At 52.4% G+C, this 21,800-nt stretch overlaps 1 protein-coding gene across 1 annotated transcript in view; it reads right to left on the reverse strand.

The window, feature by feature from the left end:
• Positions 1–358: 358 nt before the first annotated feature.
• Positions 359–21,800, reverse strand: part of atp11c (ATPase phospholipid transporting 11C) — a 21,569-nt gene continuing 127 nt past the window's right edge. The window contains exons 2-30 of the mRNA XM_047024536.1: positions 21,617–21,739; positions 16,330–16,410; positions 15,432–15,539; positions 14,955–15,083; positions 14,524–14,612; positions 13,694–13,744; positions 13,122–13,186; positions 12,914–12,995; positions 12,532–12,682; positions 12,169–12,366; positions 11,444–11,614; positions 10,712–10,950; positions 10,545–10,616; positions 10,369–10,442; positions 10,173–10,276; positions 9,880–10,061; positions 9,472–9,738; positions 9,124–9,301; positions 8,925–9,027; positions 8,684–8,829; positions 8,360–8,419; positions 7,414–7,541; positions 7,181–7,316; positions 6,996–7,061; positions 6,776–6,879; positions 6,437–6,593; positions 4,669–4,777; positions 3,306–3,337; positions 359–2,968 (exon numbers count right to left, since the gene is read on the reverse strand). Of these exons, the coding sequence (XP_046880492.1) occupies positions 4,673–4,777; positions 6,437–6,593; positions 6,776–6,879; positions 6,996–7,061; positions 7,181–7,316; positions 7,414–7,541; positions 8,360–8,419; positions 8,684–8,829; positions 8,925–9,027; positions 9,124–9,301; positions 9,472–9,738; positions 9,880–10,061; positions 10,173–10,276; positions 10,369–10,442; positions 10,545–10,616; positions 10,712–10,950; positions 11,444–11,614; positions 12,169–12,366; positions 12,532–12,682; positions 12,914–12,995; positions 13,122–13,186; positions 13,694–13,744; positions 14,524–14,612; positions 14,955–15,083; positions 15,432–15,539; positions 16,330–16,410; positions 21,617–21,739 (3,369 nt within the window). The 3' untranslated portion in view covers positions 359–2,968; positions 3,306–3,337; positions 4,669–4,672. The remainder of the gene's footprint in view (positions 2,969–3,305; positions 3,338–4,668; positions 4,778–6,436; positions 6,594–6,775; positions 6,880–6,995; positions 7,062–7,180; positions 7,317–7,413; positions 7,542–8,359; positions 8,420–8,683; positions 8,830–8,924; positions 9,028–9,123; positions 9,302–9,471; positions 9,739–9,879; positions 10,062–10,172; positions 10,277–10,368; positions 10,443–10,544; positions 10,617–10,711; positions 10,951–11,443; positions 11,615–12,168; positions 12,367–12,531; positions 12,683–12,913; positions 12,996–13,121; positions 13,187–13,693; positions 13,745–14,523; positions 14,613–14,954; positions 15,084–15,431; positions 15,540–16,329; positions 16,411–21,616; positions 21,740–21,800) is intronic.

The raw sequence follows: 21,800 nt of genomic DNA on the forward strand, positions 1-21,800 counted from the left end.
TACACATTTCCAGTAAGACCCACATGCACACACACAGCAAGTTAGAGAGTTGCTCGCACACACAGTCAATCCCAGAGGCTGCCGTGTGTGTGTGGTGCCACAGTGTGGCGTCTTGAATGGCGCTGCAGCAGGAAGTGGGAGGTCTGAACTCATAGGGACCCAGTCACGCAGTTCATCCTCTTAAGCTTCTCATCCACCTCATTACTGCACAGCATCTGCTTAGCACAGCCAAGCCTACGCAGCACACACACACACACACACGGCCTGAGAGTTGAAGACGTAACACTAACATGGATGCCACAACAGCACAACACACAGTAGAATATAAGATCCAAGCAAAACACAAAAACAGTTGTTGTTTTTTTTTCTTCAAAACATTATTCAGTTTTATTCCAGAAAATGATCAGCCTTGAACATACTGGTCTTAAAGAGGTACATTCAGATCTGAGGTTTCAGAGTTCTGAGGCTGGAGACTGTGGGTAGGGGGCTGGAGGTGGGGTGAGGTGCCTGCTTGTGCCAGCCTCCACTTCCAGGCAGCACCCGCACCCCAGCGTTGAGCCCCATCATCCAGCCAGTCTCCACAATCATAGAGCCTCTTGCGCTTTTTATGGGTGTTTCAAATTTTCTTACAAAACAGGTGGCTGGAAAAAGGTTGCATTAAAAATACAATCATTCTTTTTCATTTTTAGTCAGGCAAAACATGATAATCCAATATTTTTTGATATAAGCTTTGAAAATAGCATCTCTGATGTTTTAAAGGTTTGTTTATGTTCATTTTTCTTTTTTACAATGCAGGAAGCCCCTCCCCCCCACACACCTCTCCTGCTCCCTGACCTAGGACACACCCCCTGGCATGAGCTGCCACCCACCTGCCTCTCACACCCAAACAGGTATCTGTCCTGCCTTCTGGGTTTGGAAAAGAAACATCCCAAAGCTGATGTTTACTCACCCCTGTCAAACTAATCTGGACCTCATGAGTGAAGAAAAATACTGTATTTTCTCTCCTAATGAAGGTAGATGGTGGGTTAGAGAAATACGTTAAATCTCTATAACATTTGGCTTGGGGGCGTTGTTAGTTTGCCCACTATGCGAGAGGGTGAGGTGGAGGGGAGCAGGGATGGGTGTGTCTGGGAGACAACCGTCAAATGAGTTGGCATGGGCACACATCTGTCTGATACACAACACAGGCTAAAGGAACTGGCAAACGCTGATCCATTCTCGGCGATAAAAAAGATTTATGTCATAAAAAATAGAACATTTGTGAGTAAAATTACACGTAACAATAAATATGTCAAATAGATTTTACACGTTGCAAAGAAGAAAAAGAAATAACAAAAAGAATCGTTCTGGATAGTTTCTAAAAGTGATGCAAACCGTGGTATGTAAAATGGAATGTATTAAGCAATAACGCTAAGGACAGGACAGAGGAGGCTAACCCAAGCCCCACCCAGCCTGCAGGAGGCCGGGGGGAGGGGGAGCCTCACAGTGGTAACTATGGTGATCAGAAACCAAGATGGTTCTGCAGTGTGGACCTTTACTTTCACACTGCAGCCCATCTTGGACAAGCAATGTGGCTAACTAACCTGTAATGGGACAAATATACCTCATTTAGGCTTTTAGTGCATGTGTGCATTTGTGAGTACAACTGTGCTGCTAGGCACACGAACGACAAACTCAGAAACTTAAAACACAATCACACCTCGTTCGTCACCTACAGTTCAGATGCTTCAAGTTGGACGTAACATTTTGTATCTCCCCATTCCTTGGCTTTTGGCTTTGAGGAAAGTTATTTAAACTCTAGACAGAACATATACACATATACTAATTTTCTAACTCCAATAAAGTTCTCTTAAATGATCACTGAGATTAAACAATTTCAGGTCAGGTTTACCGGACCACATGAGAAGGTAGAAAGGTAGTCTGGATCACTGGCTCATTGCCCGGATTTCATTCAACTCTGTCACACACAGGCATAGGATACTCATAGTCACACGCAAACAAACATACCGTTTTTGGAGAGATGAGGGGGTGAGTGGTCTCCACACTGGCCCACCTCAGTATTGAACACACTGCAAATATATCCTGAACTCGTTCTATCAGTAACCTCAGCGTGCTAGCTAACACAACGTCTTTGCTGGACTGGGTTGGAATCACATAACATGTAACGAGGAACTCATTTCAATTTGGACATTGATGGACAATTTGGATCATTGATCAAAATACAATTTAAAAATCAGCATGTTGTCGCAACTTTTCTTCTTCTTTTTTTTTTTTTTTTAACAAACCTTCCAGAAAGATGAACATATAATGACGATGGCAACATCAGTGGAATGTGGCCTTGGGTGGAGCCTTGGTTCATGCAGATGAATCATTCTTGGGGACAGTGGAGGTGCGACTGACTGCCTGCTGGAACACACGCAGCCCGAAGCCCCTCACAAGGCAGCCGTAGATGCATTCATTTCAATCTGTAAGCTAGTATATCAAACAACACAACAGGGCCCAGGAGGAGGAGGGAAGCCCAAGAAGGAACAGGGGAAACTGCCCGTAATCTGAAGAGTCAATGGACAGAACGGGATCAAAAAGAAGACCCAAAAACAAGGACGAGCAGTGGGGGTTCTGCGTGGGCCAGTGGTGCAGTGTTCTGCACTGCAGGCATGCGAGGGAGAGGGGGTGGGGGGGGGACTTAGGAAGGGAGCAGGAGAGGAGGGGGACAGAACCAGCAGCTTCTAACCAGCGCTGTACTCAGAGCCCCTCTCTAGGTTCCTTTGAGCTTCTTTTCTGTTTAGATCCTTTTCTGCTTTTTGTTGTTGTTGTTGGCCTCATTCCTTCTGATCAGGCAGGACGGCAGGCAGCAAAGATCCACTGTCTTCAAGTCCTGAAAGAGGAAGGATGCGGCTTGGTCTTCTTTGCTGCCCGTTTACTCCCCCTCCTTTAAGTACTTGTAGGACAGCGGTGTGACAGCAGCGATCTGGGGAGGAGACACACACACATACACACTGTTTCAGCCCCTCCACGTTTCTGACCTTGAGATTACCCCTCGGCCCTGTGCCAATCACTTGGAGATGATCAGAGCGGTGGCCAATAAGACATCAAGGAACACACCCGGAATCAAAGCGGGATTGGCCACAAACCCAAACAGGCAGAACCGATTAGACCCATCTTCCCGGCTTAGAGATCATCAGAAATCAGCCCCAGGTGTCCTGCAAACTACAGCTCTAATTTGCCACCCAGGTGTCTGGTGATCTGAAGGAGGGGGAAGAGGAGGAGGCGGGCGGGCGGCGCTGAGAGAGACAGGTGAGCTTTACCTGGAGGTCTTTATGACGGAGTCCTCTGACAGCTAGGGGGGATAAAAAATGAGGTTAAACATGTGGTGCAGTGCAGAGCCAAAAGGTGTAAACCTGGATCTGGTGTTACACAAACAGCCCCTCGGTCCCACAGAACAGCAGGCATTAGGACCCAGTGGAGAGCCAGCAGCATTCGACATCAGGTTAGGGCTGGGCGCAACATGCGGTGAGCTAAGCTTGACGTGTACCGAGCATTACCGACAAATTACAACAACAAAAAAACACCCAACAGGCCGACAGCTGACGCAGGTTCAAACGTGCACCCAGGTGACACAGAAGAACACAATCATGACCACAAGCACCACCAGCCACGGGGAGAAGGATTAATGGCATATAGTCAGTTGAGCAGTCCAGATAAGCACCCCAAATACACCCACACACACACACCCACTGCACCTGATGACAGATGAATCCACAACGCAACTGGGAAGGACTATTGTCAAACGATTGAAAGTTGTCAAACATCAACAACAGTACAGAGCTCATGCGAGGGGCCGATTAAGAGGGCATCCAATGGCAGGCTGAGAAGAGCATTCATCTTTCTCTGGCTTGACCCTTCAAGCACACAAGCATAATCCTTACGGTGCGTGTCCACTACAGCGGAGCGTCGGCTTCCAATCCATTTTCAATGAAACCGCTCCCACAATGCCCTACACGAGCGTCAACGGTTTCATTGAAAATGGATTGGAAGCCGACGCCCACTCGCCGCCCACGCTGCTGTAGTGGACACACACCGTTACCGCTCAGTCTGTGCTCCACCAAAATCATGTTCATGGCGAGATTGGCAGATGATAAAAGTTAAATCCTTGCTTGGGATTGTGTAATATAAATGGTCTTACCTGAAGACTGGGAAGCTAGACAAACTTTGTATCGCGATCAGACTTTGTGTCCTTGCTGGCAAGCATTAAACTATTGTACTTTCTCTGAATCTGACGACTCTGTGCATTACTTGACAAAGAAAATATCCTAACAAATTTTTTTTTTTTTAGGTCATTAAAGTGCAAAACCAAGAGGCTGTGATGACGAAGACCCTTTTCAGCCAACCAATTAGAGCTCGGTACACTGCAGGAAAGTGCGCCTCCTACAGGAAACCGGGGATTACGCAGGTAGCTGAAGGGCTAAACCGGGTTCCTGGACTAAAGAGCAACACACCGTCTGTGGAGGAGGCTAGGGAGCAGGATTTGGGGCGTCTTGTTAGATTGTTGTTAAAGTTAGGTGGAGCAGTGGGTCGCTGACCCTGACAATATAGGCTGCTGGATTAAAGGGAGCAGGTCTTTGATTGGCTTATGTGGTCTCTGGGGCGGGGTGAAGGTGAGTCTGGTACCTGTTCATAGCACAGTATTGGACTCATCTGAAAAGGTTCTCATGAGCAGGGGCCTGGCTGAAGATGGGGGAACCTGGGGGTCCCCTGCGCTCGATTCTACCGGCTTCTTCTGGAAGGGTGAGGCAAGAGACACTAATGACACCTCCATGCTAGTACACACACACACATACACACACTCACATTCCAGCGTACACACAAACTCACAGTGGACAAAGCATTTTGGATAATACACACACACACACACACACACCAGAGCTAATTTCATAAATGAAAATGTTGATAAAAAATATTAGTTTACAACCTGCGTAAGTTTGATCCTTACAAAGAAAGGTTGTGGAAAAATGTGTGACTAATACTTCTCGTCACAATTTTCACTGATGAAATCCACACTGACACACACACACAATTGTCTGCCGTGGAGCCGTTGCAGCTGCGGTGGGTCCTGAGGCAGGGCTGCTGGCAGGAGTCTGAGCACACATGCAGGTCAAACCCTCACGTGTTTGTGCACTGCATTCACCTGAATGGGCATCATGCAGAGACAGCAGGCACAACAGCACAGGCAGCTGGAGGACAATGATCGTGGCTAGCTGACTAGCTTCTGGGGATAGCTACCATACAAGCTGACTGGAGCTAGCTATCTGGGGTGAACGACCAAACACGTTTTGACAGGGGAAAGAACCGATTCTAAACTCACTATGACCCTTGTAAGTACTGTATGGAACACCCATGGCAACAGGAAACAAGCCTGACCTTCGCAATACCCAGGGAGGCACCACATAGTCACAACAAGGGGGGTGTGGAGGGGAACGGAAGGGGAAGGGGACACAAGGTAGGGGGGTTAAGCAAGACACTTAGGAGAAAAACATGGCAACCCAGGGCCAGGAGAGGTAAAAAGAGCAAGGCGGAGAGACCTCAGTCACTCCAGGAGAAGCTGTGAGTGCTGGCGGTCTGCGACAGCATGAAGATAGTCGACGTCCCCGAGGAAGGAAGGCGATGCTTCATCTGAGGGGCCAAGCAGCAGGGGAAAGAGAGAGAGACCAGAGAGATACAAACGCAGGGTGAGACAGAGGGTAGAGTGAGAGCAGTAGGGGTAACAGTAGTGATAAGATTCAGAACAGAGGAGGTAAGCAGAAAGACTGCAGGTTAGCGAGTAAAGACAAGCAGGGAGGGTCTTTCATTGAGGTTCTTTTGGATGGACAGCTCCCTGGTGCTACAGTAACCAACCAGTCACGTTTTCAGGACAAAACTCATAGTTCCACAAAAGGACTGGGACTATCTTCCCTGAGAATTCTAGTGATGAGATGAACAACCAAATGACTGAACACCTCTATGCAGGCAGCGTGTTTGGTATCGGACAAAATTGAATAATTCTTCAAATTTTCTCCAGATCAGCAAAAAACAACAGCTGGCTCTGGTGATCTTTGTTAGATGAGTGGGCTCTGTTACCAAAACCAAACCATCTGCAGGACAGAAACATCACCAGTCATGGACAAGAGCCAACTCCATCCAGTGGAAACTAGGATAAACATTTTAAATGGAAATGCTGGAATCCGTGTGTCTCAATAACGACATGACCCACAAAAAGTGATCCTGCAAGTGAACATCATAACTGGAAAACGTCAACTTACAAAAACAAAACAAAAAAAAGTACGTAAGAAACAAACATGAAATATTGGATGATGTCTGGGTGTGACAGAGTAATGTGCGTGACAATGCTAAGGTGTATGTGTGACAGTGTGTGCATTGGCACATGCGTGTGTGTGTGTACCTGTCGTGAGTGGGGTCCGCGGGGCTTGCGCAGCACCACCAGCAGGATGTCGGGCAGCAGGCTGAGCAGGATGAGCAGGATGATGACCAGCCAAGCAGACACCGAGCTCAGCATGTTGGCAAACACAAAGTACAGGCGCTGCTGCTGCAGGAAGGGCCTGGGGCAGAGGAGAGGACAGACAGGGGGGAAACTAACCACCAGGAATTCTGCTCTCGGTCAAGTGTCATTGAGCTGGACACCTAAATCAGTCATGAACTAAAAGAAGTCAACCGTCCACATTAGAATCCCAAGGCAGAGCAGGGAGAGGTGTGTGGCCAGAGAGGAGGCTCTGTTCCTCACCATATGATGCCTCCCCAAAAGAAGCTGAAGAACACATAGAAGGCTAGGGAGCCCCAGATGACAAAGTGGTTGATCCATGTCCAGTGTCTGGTGTCCAGAGCCAGCTGGGGGAACACAGGACAAGGGATGAAGAATGTATATATATATATCTTTTTTTTTTCTTCTAATTTAATAATAACAAATATAAATACAAATGTGAAATGAAAACCAAGAGCTGCACCTTGAGTGTGACGGTGAACACGAGGACGGTGAACACTATCGTCCCGTACGACCAATTCCCAAACACCTGGAGGTTAACGAGACAAAAGAGGGGCTATTTATAGCACCGCATTTGCTGACGCCTGCAGTATGCCTGGGTGAACCCGTGGTGGTGGAGGGGTTCCTCTGGATATCAGGAGGACTTACCTGGCCGTTATCCTGGAGGGCAGGGTTACTGAACAGATAGCGGACCCCGAAGAAGAACAGAAGGCCCTGAAAGACCCCCAGCAAGGTCCAGTACAGGAAGGGGCACCAACGCAAGTTGGCATTCTTCGCTATCTCCCTTTGGAGGAAGGCGAGGACAGGAGGGGAGAGACGAGTCAAGCAAGCACAAACACAGTGGATTTCAGGGCACAGGAAGCGTAGTTCCCTGGTCCTACCTGTAGAGGGTGGCATTGTCCAGCAGGACCTCCATGCAGATGTGCTGCTCCAACAGGCTGTAGGCCAGGATGGGCATAGAGGTGAAGCAGATGTTGTACATCGTCAGATAGGCTGCGTCGTACAGGGGCTGGGGGGAGGAGGAGGAAGGAGAGGGGGGTGGAGGAGGAAGGAGAGGGGGGTGGAGGAGGAAGGAGAGGGGGGTGGAGGAGAGGGGGGGAAGGAGGAAGGAGGGTGGGGGGGGGAGGAGGAAGGAGAGGGGGGGGAGGCAGGTAAGGAGTGGCACCAAGGGATTAATATAATGGAGAGGATGATGTTCTTACAAACACATGCGCCCATAAACTCACTCACTCACTCACTTGAGGCACAGCAGTACAACTCTGTGTCAGTGTGTGCTACTGTTTCTCTCTGGCTCCATGCACAGACAGACATATCCTTGATTTGCATCAAGGACACACACACACATAAATAAACTGTGTGTGTATATTATATATATATTATATACACACGCACAGACAAGCCTGTATTCAAGCGGGGACTGAAAATGAGAGGCTACTTTTAGACTTTAGGCTACTTTTAGACCAGAGTGCATCCTCATATTGTGCTCATGTGCAATGAGTCGAAGCCCTGTGGGAGATGGCAAACCACTGAATAAACCATCAGGAGACAGACCCTGTATGGAGAAGGTGGAGATGCTGCACTGTGTGAGTCTGTGCTCCTCATGCATGTATCTGTGCTCTTCATGTTTAGGAGGTTTCCTCTGTGGAAGCTCATGTGTATATAACATGTCAGCCACTCCAGGATAGGGTGGGTGGGGGGGGTTGGAGGGGGAGGGGGGGCGGTCAGAAGGGAGGAGCTGGTGGAGGAGGTCTCCACGGTTCAGCACGATACTCTGGACCCTTCATGTTCAGAGCATCTTTGAACCGGAGAAAGGGCAGGGGGACTCACCTGCTGGGAATATCCACAGAAGAACTGGTACAAGAACTGAGGTAAGATGAAGCAGAGGTTCTACACGGCAAAAGAGGAGAAGGAGAGATGGGACACAGAAAGAAAGAGGGACGACAGAGAGAGAGAGATGGGGGAAGAGAGAGGGTGGTGGTTAGTATCCTCTTTAAAGGCTTTGGTGTCTCAGATCACATGAACTCGGGCATAGAGCTTCATAGAACAAGAACCCTGAACATCTGACTTAAGGAGGACTAGCCTTCCCCATTCAAACCAACACGATTGTGGCTTTAAAAAGACAACACAACAGATATGGAGACTGGCGCCTACCTTGTAGAAGAAGTATTGCACCAGGTGGGCGATGCGGACGTAGTACAGGTGCCCGTGAGCCAGCAGGAGCTTCTTCAGGTGCTTGAGTTTGGGGATGGCGTAGTCGCTGTTCCTGACGGCCTGGCGGCCCTCTTTACCCTTTATACCTGGGGGGACGGGGGGACACATGACTCAGCGACAACATGCTGCATGTGTGCCTGGAGCCTCATTAGCGGCTAGCAGATAGCGCCGCATGTCCTACCGATGCCGACGTGTGCTTCCAGGATCATGCTGACGTCGTTGGCCCCGTCCCCTATGGACAGGGTGATGGGGTTGCCTTTGGAGTTCTTCACCAGCTTCACTATCTGGAGAGGAGAGAGGGAGGAGGAGTGGAATGAGCAACTCTTGTCGATCTGACAGGAGACAGCACGCGAAGGACCTTTCCCTGGGGGCGGGCCTACCTGGGCCTTCTGCAGGGGCGCCATGCGGCAGCAGAGCACGGCGGTGCAGTTCTGGCAGATCTGCAGGAACAGGCTCTTGTAGCTGCTGGAGACGGAGTCTGGAGAGGCGTTGAACACCAGGGAGAGGGTGGCCCCGTCGATGATGAAGCCGTAGTCCTGAGAGGCCGATGACCAGCTCCTGGGGTCACACACACGCAAGCTTACAGTTCATAGCACGCCTAAACACACCCTGAGAAAACACACAAACCTAGCACTGGTCCCCAGACATGAATTGAACACCTAAAAAAATACAACTGCCCAAACTCAAGCTCAGTTATAATCCATGTATGTCCGTCGCCCAGTGCTGACCTGGTGACCCCGGCCTTGACCGGAGGGGCGTCCTTCACCGCCCTCTTGTGGTAGTCCATCAGCAGCTCGTGGAGGCGCTCGCCGCGCTTCCTCCCCCCGTCCTCCAGGGTGCGCACCGTCAGCTCCAGCAGCTCCGTGCCCCGCTGGAACAGGCGGCAGGCGTAGCACGTGGACTTGGCCGTCTCCATCTTGTCCCCCGTCAGCACCCACACCTTCATGCCCGCCCCCTGCAGCGCCTCCATGGTCTCTGCTGCCTCCTCCTGCAGCCTGGGGGGTGGGGAGGGAGGAGGGCGGTGTTAGGGAGAGGCAGGTGGCGAACAGCAAATCAGCGTCATGGGGGGTGGAGGGGCAGAAAAGAGTCTGAGTGGGAGGTGAGAGGCTCACACACACACACACACACACACACACCTGTCCTCCACGGCGGTGGCTCCTATGAGGCTCATGCCTGTCTCCACCTGGTTGTAGATGGCCATGAGCTTCTCCTCTCGGTCCTGCAGGGCCAGCCTGGCTTCCCTGAGCCCTGCGTCTGCCTGGGCGTACTCCTCCACCCCCAGCTTCTTGTAGGCCACGCACAGGGTCCTGTAGCCCTCCTGAGAGCGCACACACACACACACACACACACACACACAGAGGCACCCCGACATAAGACAACAATAGGATTGACTCTGACTGAAGACTGAGTGTGCGTGAGTGGGGCTCACCGTGGCGTTGCGCTCCACGTGCATGCGGATCCTCTCCACCTCCTCCTGCTTCACCCGGGGGAAGATGGAGGAGTCGGCGCCCTTACAGAAGAGCAACGTGTCACCTAAGCACACACACGCACAGGTCAGGGCTGGGGGGGGGCGTCACCAGTAAACAAGGGTCAAGGCAGTGGAACAAGAGTGATTCCAGGCGCACCTGATTTCGACCGAACGATCACACTCATCCGCCTTCTGACGGGGTCAAAGTTCAAGACGTGAAGCAGCTCGTACCTTCAGAGGGAAACCAGACGACCACGTCAGCACAAATAAACAACACCCTCGGGGGGGGGGGGGAACATTGCCAACAAATGCGTGAGAAAACTGCCGACTCACACTTCCACGTCGTTGTTCCTGTTGAGTATCTTCATGTTCTTGCTCTCCAGACCCAGGAAGGTGAAGCCGTACCTGCAGAGGGAGACAGAAACACACCGCACCCTCAGCACAGATGTCCTTTCACATCTATTGGATGGGTGGATTCATTCATGTCTTAGGTCTCTTACTTCATGGCTCCCTTGACCAGCGCCACCTCGTCTGGTGAGGAAGCGATGAAACCTCTGGGCTCCTCCTCCTCTGATTGGCCCCCATCTCCATCCAGCCCCGACACCAAGCCCAGCCCCAGGCCGTCCACATGGCCCATCACCCGGTCTAGCTGGCTCTGGGCCCCTCTCGGGGCGCTTGGCTCCTTCACCTGCACCGTGTGACACAGGCACAGCGCCCGCAGGAAAAGCTCCTCCTTCTCCTGAAAAGACGCCACACGGTACGCCAAGGGTTAATGACGCCACCTTAGCCGTTCCATCCCAAGCTGAGAGGGACTTTCGTCCGGCTTGTAAAAGCCCTTTTTGCTGTGGGGCAGAGAGGGCAGACGGGTGGGGCTCAGCCTAGCGGGAGCGCCATGCGGTCGCTGGTGCTGGGAGGGCGGCCTGAGGGGCTCATGCTGAGAGCTGTCAGGTGAGAGGGCACAGTGTTAACATGATGGGGGTGAACACGCGTGTGCTCTGCTCATGGCCCCGGGGGTCCCTGGAGACGCCCAGGCATGTGTGGGCCATATGTTGGATGGAGAGAGCTAGAGAGAGCTAGAGAGAGAGAGAGAAGGGGGGGGGAGAGAGAGAGAGCGCTAGAGAGGGAGAGAGAGCGCTAGAGAGAGAGAGAGAGAGAGAGAGAGAGAGAGAGAGAGAGAGAGAGAGAGAGAGAGAGAGAGAGAGAGAGAGAGAGAGAGAGACAGACGGACCCACCCTGCCAGCCTTCTGCTGCAGCTTGTTCACAGGTCCATCTGTGACACAGAAGCCGTCCAGCTCGGTGTCGGCGTCGCGGTACTTGTACTGGAAGCCGTCGATGCAGCACTCGATGAACTCCATGTTGTTCTGGGTCAGCGTACCCGTTTTGTCTGTGAACACGTACTCCACCTGAAGGGTGGCGGGAGAAACGGCGTCAGACTTCGCAGAAAAACGCCATAAAAAAAGACCTCTGCCAATTAACAGGCGCAAACAATAAGAATGGGCAATTAATCCCTGACAGAATTACACTCCAGTTTAACGAAGCATCAACTTTAATTTAAGTAATCATCTGGCAGCCCAAGTGTGTCAGATGGACCGTCGCTCTGTTTGAATTGTAGGTGCAGGAAAAACAGGAGTCAAGGAGACACAGCCAATGAAGTCCAATTAAGACCACTTCAGACTTTAGAACCTGGGCCAGATGACTGATTTCTCATTTGGATTGAGGGACTTCAACTACTGAGAAATAAGCAGGACGCCGCCAAACGTATGCCAAGCGCATGCCAAACACACATGTGGAAGTGTGAGGTACCACCTGATCTGAAACTGTTGGACAGGTGTGAGCAAGGGGCTCCACCACTCCTGATACCCATACAGTCAAGTCAGATCAGTGATTTTGCAGAAAAAGGACCCTTATCTTGGCTCAGACGACCCTCCCTTCCTCCCCCCGCCCCCGCCCCCCTCACCTGTCCCAGCTCCTCGTTGAGGTCGGAGGTGTTGACCAGCGCCCCCTCCTGGATCTCGGGGTCGTAGAAGTCTTTGTCCCAGGAGATGAAGAAAGAGCCTAGGAACTTCTGCATCTCCACGGTAACGTACATGGACACGGGAATGATGAAGTTGAACAGCACCATGAAGGACAGGAAGTCCGTGAACATCTTAAGGTACTGAAAGGGAGGAGCGACACAAAGATATCTTCAAAAAAAGCACATACACAGGAGCCAGACTGGACTCGTGTGTGTGTTGTCACCAGTGATGTCATCCCCGGTCACAGAGCTATAATCCCACAGGGTGTGACGTCAGCGTCTGTGCTGGTGGCCCAGCGCCCTCACCAGGTTGGTGTCCTTCTCCCTCTGGGTCTTGTGGTTGTACCAGGGCTCGTCCTGGCCTGGCTTGCTCTGCCACACGTACTTCAGTGTGGTGCACACCAGGGCCTTGCTCACCAGGATGGTCAGGTACACCAGCAGGAAGGCGTTGATAGACCTGGAGGGTGGACGTGGGGGTAGGACCGTGTGGGTAGGACCGTGTGAGCCCTAGCCTCTACTAGTAGGTCCAACTAGCACGGCTAACTGCTCAAAAGGCTCATCGTACCACAGATCCGATTTGCCTTTGCCACAGATCTTTTGCTTTATCCTATTGAGGTTTTGTAAATGATATCTTGCAAATGTGAGTTTGAAACTCTCTTTGACCCTTCCCCCCGCCCCCCCTGCTTACTTCTCCACTGCAGAGCGCTTCTGGGACTTGCCCTGGTAGTTGAGCGCCATCTTGGTCTCCATGCCTGTGTACACTGCCACGCCTGCAGCAGGGGGAGGGGGGCAGGCGGGCGGGGGTTAGCAAGACAACCTCTCTCATGTTGACCCCCACAGTAAAGCCTCAACACACTACAGGTCCAAGAGAGACTAATTAGTTCAGTCCCACTCACCATAGATCTTCAAAGTGTTCTTCAGGGTAGCGCCTTTCAAAAGGAGGTTTTCTGGGCCTAGAGACCTGCAATACACACACACACACACACACACACACACACAAACATATATAAACCACATTAGCTTCCTACACCATCTCTGTGCCCCGCTCTGCCCCTGCTGGAAAGCTGGCACAGGCCCGGGCTTGGCAGAGGGTCTGAAAGGGCCACTAGCGATAGATGGCTGGAGCCAGGGATCTGACTCTGCCCCCAATGTTCTTGAGAAGGACACGGGCGCATCGTTTTCTAAGACCACTACAGAGCGGTCAGTGACAAACGCTCCTGGAGCGCGGTTTCAAAGGGCTGCCTGAGACTGTGCCAGCGTGCCTTTACTTTAACACAGCTCCAGAGTTATGGATCAATGAAATAATGATTTGATGCTAATGCTCAGGGAAAATACCTGAGTACTTAAACCACCGACTGCTTTTCTTTCTTTATTTGGAAGAGTTAAGGTGTGTTTGTGTGAGTGTGTGTGTGTGTGGCTGTGTGTAAGTGAGAACACAATACAAGGACATAATCATGGGGATGTTTACCTAACAGCAGGTTCCTGGTCGTTCCTGTAGATGTGCATACGCCCAACAAACCTATACAAACACACACAGTTATGAGTTATAGGAGCACATGAACCCACCCAATAGCAGTTGCATGCTCTGTATATACCAAGACAACCTTGACGTGTTGGGCTGTGTTTCCTATTCTGTCTTCCAGTTGAACAGTCTGCGTGTCAAGACACAGTGACACAGCAGTAATGGCCGTATCAGTTTTCAGTAGTGAACGGGTGTCAAACGGAAAGCAATCGCATCACCATCTGCTCATCACCAGGACCTTACGGAGTGGACCGCACCAATTACGAGCGGGGATAATCACTGGTGGTTAGCCAGCGGCACGCCAAGCTGGCAAACCACCCTGCTTTATTGACTCTGAAAAGACAGCATCTGGCTCCTGTCTTCCTTAGCACGTCTCCAGCTCCACGGTGACACGTGGGCCAGGTGTAATGACAGCTCAGTGGCCGTAGGGGGCGCCCGAGGCTAGCACTGCAGAGTGAGGCTGCAGGAGGAACGTCAGGCCTCCCCCGACTACTCTGGTCCCCCCGCCCCTGAACGAACTTTCCCTTCATTTCCTGGAGAGTCTCACCACCCAATCTGGCTTTACAAACACCAGTCACGGTATGTCATCGACGCGCTAGGGCGGCCGTGTTAACGCACCTGCCGACAGCTTCACGCTGTATAATCACACCGTCAGCAACAGAGGCTGACTCGACATTTCAAGTTTGTCCGTTTGTTCATGCTAACACTGGACACATCCCCGCCTGCACATGCTCTGTGAGGCTGGTTCGTGGGCGCAGGCGAGGAGAGGGGCCTACTTGTAGAGGTCAGGCTGGGGCTGCTCGCACTCGATGGTGGCGCTGAGCAGGTCCAGCTCCTTCTCCGTTTCGGGTACCGTGTAGTGTGTCTGAGAGGGGAGACAGATATAAAAGGAAGTGCTGACTGATGTGGGTCAGGTCGTCATGTGGCGGTTCACGGAAATCACACACACACACACTCTTAGAAACGGGCACACACATGGAAAAAAACGACGTTAGCATGCACACTAAAAACGCCCACAGAATGGAAACATCCACACAGCAACACGCACACCATTCACACAGCAGACACACGAGCTGTTGCGGCGCAGGACTAGAGGAAGTGCTTGTTAGGGAGGGAGGGAGGGATGGAGGGGATGAGGATGCCCCAGTGGGGGCGTCCCTGGATGCCTCCAGCAGGATGCCTTCAGCAGCCTCTGCTCTGCCCCCACCTTGTGGTTGGACTCCCCGTCCAGGCTGGCGGTGGTGACGAAGCACGTGTCGTCATCCCTGCTGGACTGGAGCAGGATGAGGTCACAGGGGAAGGTCTCGTCCTCCTCCACCTCCACCACGTCTCCCACCTGGGGGGGCGAGGACAAGGACATGGGATTAACGCTCGTCTGAACTGGATCACACAGGAAGGAAGGGGCGCCAGGAAGGTAAACACGCACACACACACAAAACACAATTCATTTGGGATCATCTACTAAGGCAGGGTTACAATCCTCTGCACCCACATCTCTCACACAAGCACACGCAAAACACACACGCTACACAGACACACACACACACGCTACACACATGCTACACACACACACGCTACACACATGCTACACACACACACGCTACACAGACACGCGCTACACACACACGTTCCCAGCGTCAGTGTGTGTCATGGCAGACGGCTGGGGGAGGGGGCTGAGGTGCACCTTAATCTTCTCGCTCTCCTTGCGGGTTCTGAGGCCATCCTCCAGCACAGTCACCAGGTACTTGTTCACCTCGTTGTCTGCCTTGTGCCGCAGCCAGTCCTCGTAGCCCTGAGAGAGGGGGGGGGGGGGGGGGGGAGAGAGAGAGGGGGGAGGGTCAACGACAGCGGACAGCAAACCCAAAGCCGGAGCCAACAGGAATTTGAGAGCCAAAGAGTGAACAGGAAGGACAGAGGAAGTTGGGGCGAGGAGGGGAGGAGAAGGAGGGTGGGTGGATGGATAGAGAGAGAGATGAGCGCCGTTTCAGGGCTGGAATAAGGGGTGGAGCAAAGAGGGGAGGTGCAGCACAAATCCTTCCCTCCCTCCCTCTCTCTCTCTCTTTCTCCCTCCCTCCCTCCCCAGTGTCCCACTTCAAAGTGTGGCTGAGGGCAGCAGTGGCAGCAGCACCGGCCCGGCCTGCTCTCCCTGTGTCTCATATAAATCTGGAAGGAAGTCCACCCCTCCATTGTGCTAATTCAAAGCCCGAGCAGCAGGCCACCGCTGAAAAGCCAATCCTAAAACAATGCATCAGAGGCTGGGCCAGAGGCTGCTGAGGAGAGGGGAGGAGCAGGGAGACACCTCTCATCCCCCTGCTTCCACACCCACACACCATTTGGTCCCTTTCCCCGACAACTCTGTTGCCCTCCCTCCCTCGCTGATCCAACCACGGCACTTTAGAACTGAACCTTGGCAAAGGAGGAAACATCCATAATGCATTGGTAATATTTCACACGAAAGCTTTCAGTTATTTATTTATTTGCTGTTTTACCACAGGGACTTGTAGTTAATGTTTGAAGAAGCGAGGATACAAAGAAAGGAAGTGAGCGAATCGGTCAGTGTGCAAGGTGAAGCAGAACCTCACCTGTTTGATGGCGGTTACTGTGATCACGAAAAACAAGGGTAGGCCACTGGTGACTGGGCTGGTGGGGGTGTCCACTATCACCTGGGGGGGGGGGAGCAGAGGAAGGTGAACTGGGTCTCCGTGTCACCTTCAACACATTTTTCAATTTACAACCTTACCATGCGGGCGACACCTCAATGCTTTAGGGCACAGTAAAGAAAGGGCGTTTGTTGACGCCATTTCGAAGACCAGAATAACTTGACATGGGAAACCGAGTCTAACAACATTTGGCAAGTTACAACACAGTCATCCAGAAAGGGAGGGGGGGAGGGAGGGAGGAGGGATAGCGTGGGAACAACAGCTCAGAAGGCGGAGCTGTTTGCCATAACCAGAACGCGTATGCGTGTAAGGCATCTTCCCCAAACTCCATGTTGATGCCATGAACAGGGGGGGGATGTTTGCAGCCTTGACCAGGAAGGGACCACAGGCTACCTGAACATGAGCCCAGCAGGCTGTCTGCTTAATCTGCTGGCGGGGGATTCAGGGTGGTGGGCCTCTGGTACAGCTCCCCAGAGAGAGAAAGAAAGAAAGAGAAGAGAAAGAGAAGAGAAAGAGAAAGAGAGAGAGACGAGAGAGAGAGAGAGAGAGAGAGAGAGAGAGAGAGAGGAGAGGAGAGAGAGAGAGAGAGAGAGAGAGAGAGAGAGAGAGAGAGAGAGAGAGAGGAGAGAGAGAGAGAGAGAACACAAGGGCAAGATAATCCTTCACCCAGCTCAGGAACACCACTTGACCAGCACACTCAGAGCCAAAAGTCTTGCACAAACACCCAACCCATCATGTGTGTGTGTGTGTGTGCATGCCAGTGTAACCTCTAAAGCCCTCACAAGGCACTACTCCTGATCCTGTGGCATGCAGAGGACTCCACCACCAAGTTCCCGCTGAGAGCAAACAATGACAGCAAGTCATGACACGCCCTCCCGCTGTGCGCGGGCACGTCTCGGCGGGCACGCAGGCCGGCTGGTTGGCATTCTGGCCGGGAGCAGGACAAGCTGTCAGATAGACATCAGAGGAGCAGGAGCCAACCCTCCCTGGTGCTTTCCTCACCTGTGCTCTGACTGGGGAATGAGACAAGCACACAGACCCTGCATGCACAAACCAGCCCTCTCGCTCGCGCTCTCTCTCTCGCTCTCTCTCTCTCTCTGTCGCACGTATACACACACGCACACACATACGAGCGCGCACACTTTTTCAGGGAACGCACCACGAAGCATCTGAGCTTTGGTGTGATTACAATTAACTTGGAGATAAATCAATTAGAAGTCGGAGACGGCCTGGTGCACATCCGACCTTCAGGAGGAATGCAAAATAAGGGAGACGGAGAGAGAGCGAGGGGGGGAGAGAGTGAGGTAGTGAGTGAGGTAGTGAGGGAGGGAGGGAGTTAGGGAGGGAGGGAGGGAGGGAAAGTAACTGAGGAAGAGACAGACAGAGACAGAAGAGTGTTTCTCTAGGATTAGGATACCTTACCAACCCTTATGAGCAGCAGAGCTGGAGGTGAGGGGAGCAGAGAGTCTGGGGCCAGAGCCCAGGTGGACAGACTCTGCCTGTGTTCCAGTCTGTGTACTAGTCTGTGCACTCAGCCCTGTTCCCTCAGCAGGCTCCAGCCACAACCAGAAAGCTACTGACTAGTGCATCTCCATATCCCCACTCCAGTGTTTCCTCTAGGATTCCACCCCCCCCCCCCCCCCCCCCGGCCGAAACAAAGTGCCAACCCTTACCCTATATTTCGGAGCAGGTTAATGTAATTGTAAAATATGTGTAAATATATATTACACATATTCTCGTCCTATTTCCCCTAAAGAAATAAAGTGAGGCTACTTAGACACTGTACACTCATAAAGTATGTTCTAAATGGCATAAATGCTGCCAATTAATAATTGATGTAACAACTTATTGTAAATGGTCAGTAACCTAGCCTATCGATTAAGGTATACAATAACAGGCTTAAATGAACTGACAACATAAATTATATGACTTACAGTTCTCAAGGACGCACACATGCAATCTGCTGTTAAGCGTGTCCGTGCTATTCTCCGACCTGCACTCTAACAATCACGGACTATAATCTTGTACAGCCCTATTTCTGATACCGTGGCGGCAGAAATGTTGCCGTGGCGGGCCGCCACAGAAAAATCTACATAGCAGAAACACTGCACTCGACCTAGCCCAGCCTAGCCCAGCCCAGCTCAGCCCAGCCCAGCCCAGCCCAGCCCAGCCCAGCCCAGCCTAGCCTAGCCCAGCCTAGCCTAGCCCAGCCCAGCCCAGCCCATCCTGCCCAGCCTAGCCCAGCTCAGCTCAGCCCAGCCCAGCCTAGCCCAGCTCAGCCCAGCCTAGCCTGCCCAGCAGGGGAGCTGGTCCACACAGCAGCAGGGTAGCGGTGCTGAGCGGACTGGGTTGGGAAGTGATGGATGCTGGGCGGACGGTGGAGGAGAGCACATCATTTTTCTATTTAATAAATGGATCCAATCCCATATGGAAGGTAGCGGGGCTGGGCCGGGCCAGAGAGATGAAAGATATTAAGAGAGTGGCTGAGGACAGTATGTCTCTGTGCCAGAGACTTGGACCATACACACTGACCACTACCACCCCCATTAGACAGTGGACACTCAGCCATCGCCTGCTTCTAAATCAAGCACACACATCTATGTACATGAACACACACGTGTACACACACACACACACACACACATTAGCTTGATGGGGCCAGGTCTGCTCAGCTACATCCCAAACTACTCACCATCTCACTCCAGACTCATCCATTAATCACAGTGCTACAAGCTCCCGAAACCACAAGCAAGCCCTTTCCCATGTTTAGATCAGACCCCCCCCCCCCCCGCTCCAGGGCAGATGCGTGCCCCGGCCCTAGCCCACATCAGAGCAGGGAAGTGTGTCAGGCTGAGCCCCAGACGGTGACAGGGTCCCTCATGACAGCGCAGGGCAGCGCAGGGGGGCCCTCCCATCCTCCATCTCTCCCTCACTCTCCCTCTCTCTCCTCCCTCTCTCTCTTTCTGCTTCTCCATGTCAGCCCGTCTCTCTGTCTAACCTTATCATCCCATCTGTTTCTCTCACTCTCCCTCCCTCAACATTCCTCTCATCCCCAGCCCTCCTCTCTCTCACTCTCTCCCTACCCCCCTCTCTCTCTCCAACCTCAACCCATTTCTCTTTTTCACTCGCCTTCCATCAACATTCCTCTCATCCTCAGCCCTCTCCTCTCTGCACCTCCCTCTCTCCCCCTCAACCTCTCTCATCCTCATCCCCCTCCCCCCGGTGATCATGATCATCATTATAGTCACTCTTTCTCTCACTTCCACCCCCCCCTTCCCTCCCTCCCTCCCTCTCTCTCTCTACCTCCCTCCCTCCCTCCCACTCTCTCTCTACCTCCTCTCCATCTAGCCTCTGATCCGCTCCCATTCGATCAGAACCAGGCAAAGGCACGCAGGGCTATTTATAGGCGCCTGGTGCTTTTTTATCAGCCCAGTGTCTATTTGTGGATCCCAGAAGAACAGAGGGCTTCCTGCTTGCTGACGTCAGCAGTGCAGAGCTGCAGAGAGGGAGAGAGAGAAGAGGGGAGAGAGAGAAGAGGGGAGAGAGAGAGAGAGAGAGAGAGAGAGAGAGAGAGAGAGAGAGAGAGAGAGAGAGAGAGAGAGAGAGAGAGAGAGAGAGAGAGAGAGAGAGAGAGAGAGAGAGAGAGGATGAGGGGGAGGGGGCAGGGGGTTGCAGGAGTTTGGGTTCTGATGGTGCCTTTGCTTGAAGCCTCTGGGGAATCTGAAAAGGGTTTATTTCTGGCCGTGTGATATGTGTGTTTGTGTGGGGTGTGCAGTGTGTGTGGTTGGGGTGTGTGTGTGTGTGTGGGTGTGTTCCCCAGCTCTCCGTGTGATATAATAGTGACTGTGTGGGGGAGAAGTGGAGGGCTGGGATGAGGAGCCCCTCTAGAGAGGATGGATTAGTGGAACGACGCCAGCCACATGCCTGGCTGGGGTAAACATGGGGAGACACACACACACACTCAAATTCACAAATCAGGCGCATTTGCAATCGCACTCACTGTTGAATACACACACACACACACCTGAACGTTTTGCCTGCTCTGTCATTGTATGCTAATAGCGTCGCTCCGCAGTCCCACACAGGAGAACTGCACGAAGCTTACGACAACAAACAGGTGGAGAGTCAACAGTAAACAAAAAGAGGCTGCGGACAAACAAACCAACAAGGGATCGTGGCCAGGTGGAGAGAGGAGAGGAGGAGGACGAGAGGAGGACGAGAGGAGGAGGAGGAGAGGAGGACGAGAAGAGGAGAGGAGGACGAGAAGAGGAGAGGAGGACGAGAGGAGGAGGACGAGAGGAGGAGGACAAGACGAGGAGAGGAGGAAGAGAGGAGGAGGACAAGAGGAGGACGAGAGGAGGAGGAGGAGGACGAGGAGGACGAGAGGAGGAGAGGAGGACGAGAGTAGGAGGAAAGGAGGACGAGACGAGGAGAGGAGGACGAGAGGAGGAGGACGAGAGGAGGAGGACAAGACGAGGAGAGGAGGACGAGAGGAGGAGGACGAGAGGAGGAGGACAAGACGAGGAGAGGAGGAGGAGAGGAGGAGGACAAGACGAGGAGAGGAGGAGAGGGTCTGGACGTGACGGACCTGCCAGGGCCAGACGGCCACGGGGCCGCTCCGGTGTCGCCTCAGAGGGGACCGCTCTGTCAACTGCAGCCCCGCTGTGAGCTCATCCTCTCTGAATGCCATCTCAATCTCCATCCCCCCCACCCCCCTGAGTACACCACTCCTGTTTACACAGCAGAGCCTGTGTGTGTGGGCCCGGAGTTTAGGTTACGGCTGGAGAGCCCCCTGTTTCCATCTCCATCGAAGGAGAGAGAGCGAGCAAGAAGAGAGAGAGCGAGCAAGAGCGAGAGAGCGAGCAAGAGAGAGAGAGCGAGAAAGAGAGAGAGAGCGAGAGAGAGAGAGCGGGCAGACAAGGCGTCCCTCTCCAGCTCCCTGCTCCATCATTGCCAGGCCAGATGGGGGGAGCTGATAGAGGAGACAAGACGCTGGGCCGAGCGTTGAGCTGAGGGATAAACATGTCACCCAGCATGTAAGCCAGCCCTCCCTTCCTGAGCCCACGCACTGTTTCCACTGATGGGTAGGAAAGACACACACACACGGCAGGGAAACACACACACACAGTTTTGCACCTGCCTTAAATAGGCACAGACAACATTTTAAGCCCACACACAAGCCACAAATATGCAGCCCATCTGCCCTCACCTGCACCAGGAAGATGATAAGGAAGTAGAAGTTAGCTATTCTTCTGAACTGCTCAAACAGATTCTTTGGCAGAAAGTTCCACACGGTGTACTGGAAAACAAACAGAGGGAGAGAGAGGGACAACTAGACTACATCACAATGGAATCTATTTTTTTTTGTAAATACATATACAACAATCCAGTCT

The sequence above is a fragment of the Hypomesus transpacificus genome, chromosome 1 (genome assembly GCF_021917145.1).
Source record: "Hypomesus transpacificus isolate Combined female chromosome 1, fHypTra1, whole genome shotgun sequence".
In the NCBI taxonomy this organism is placed as follows: Eukaryota; Metazoa; Chordata; class Actinopteri; order Osmeriformes; family Osmeridae; genus Hypomesus; species Hypomesus transpacificus.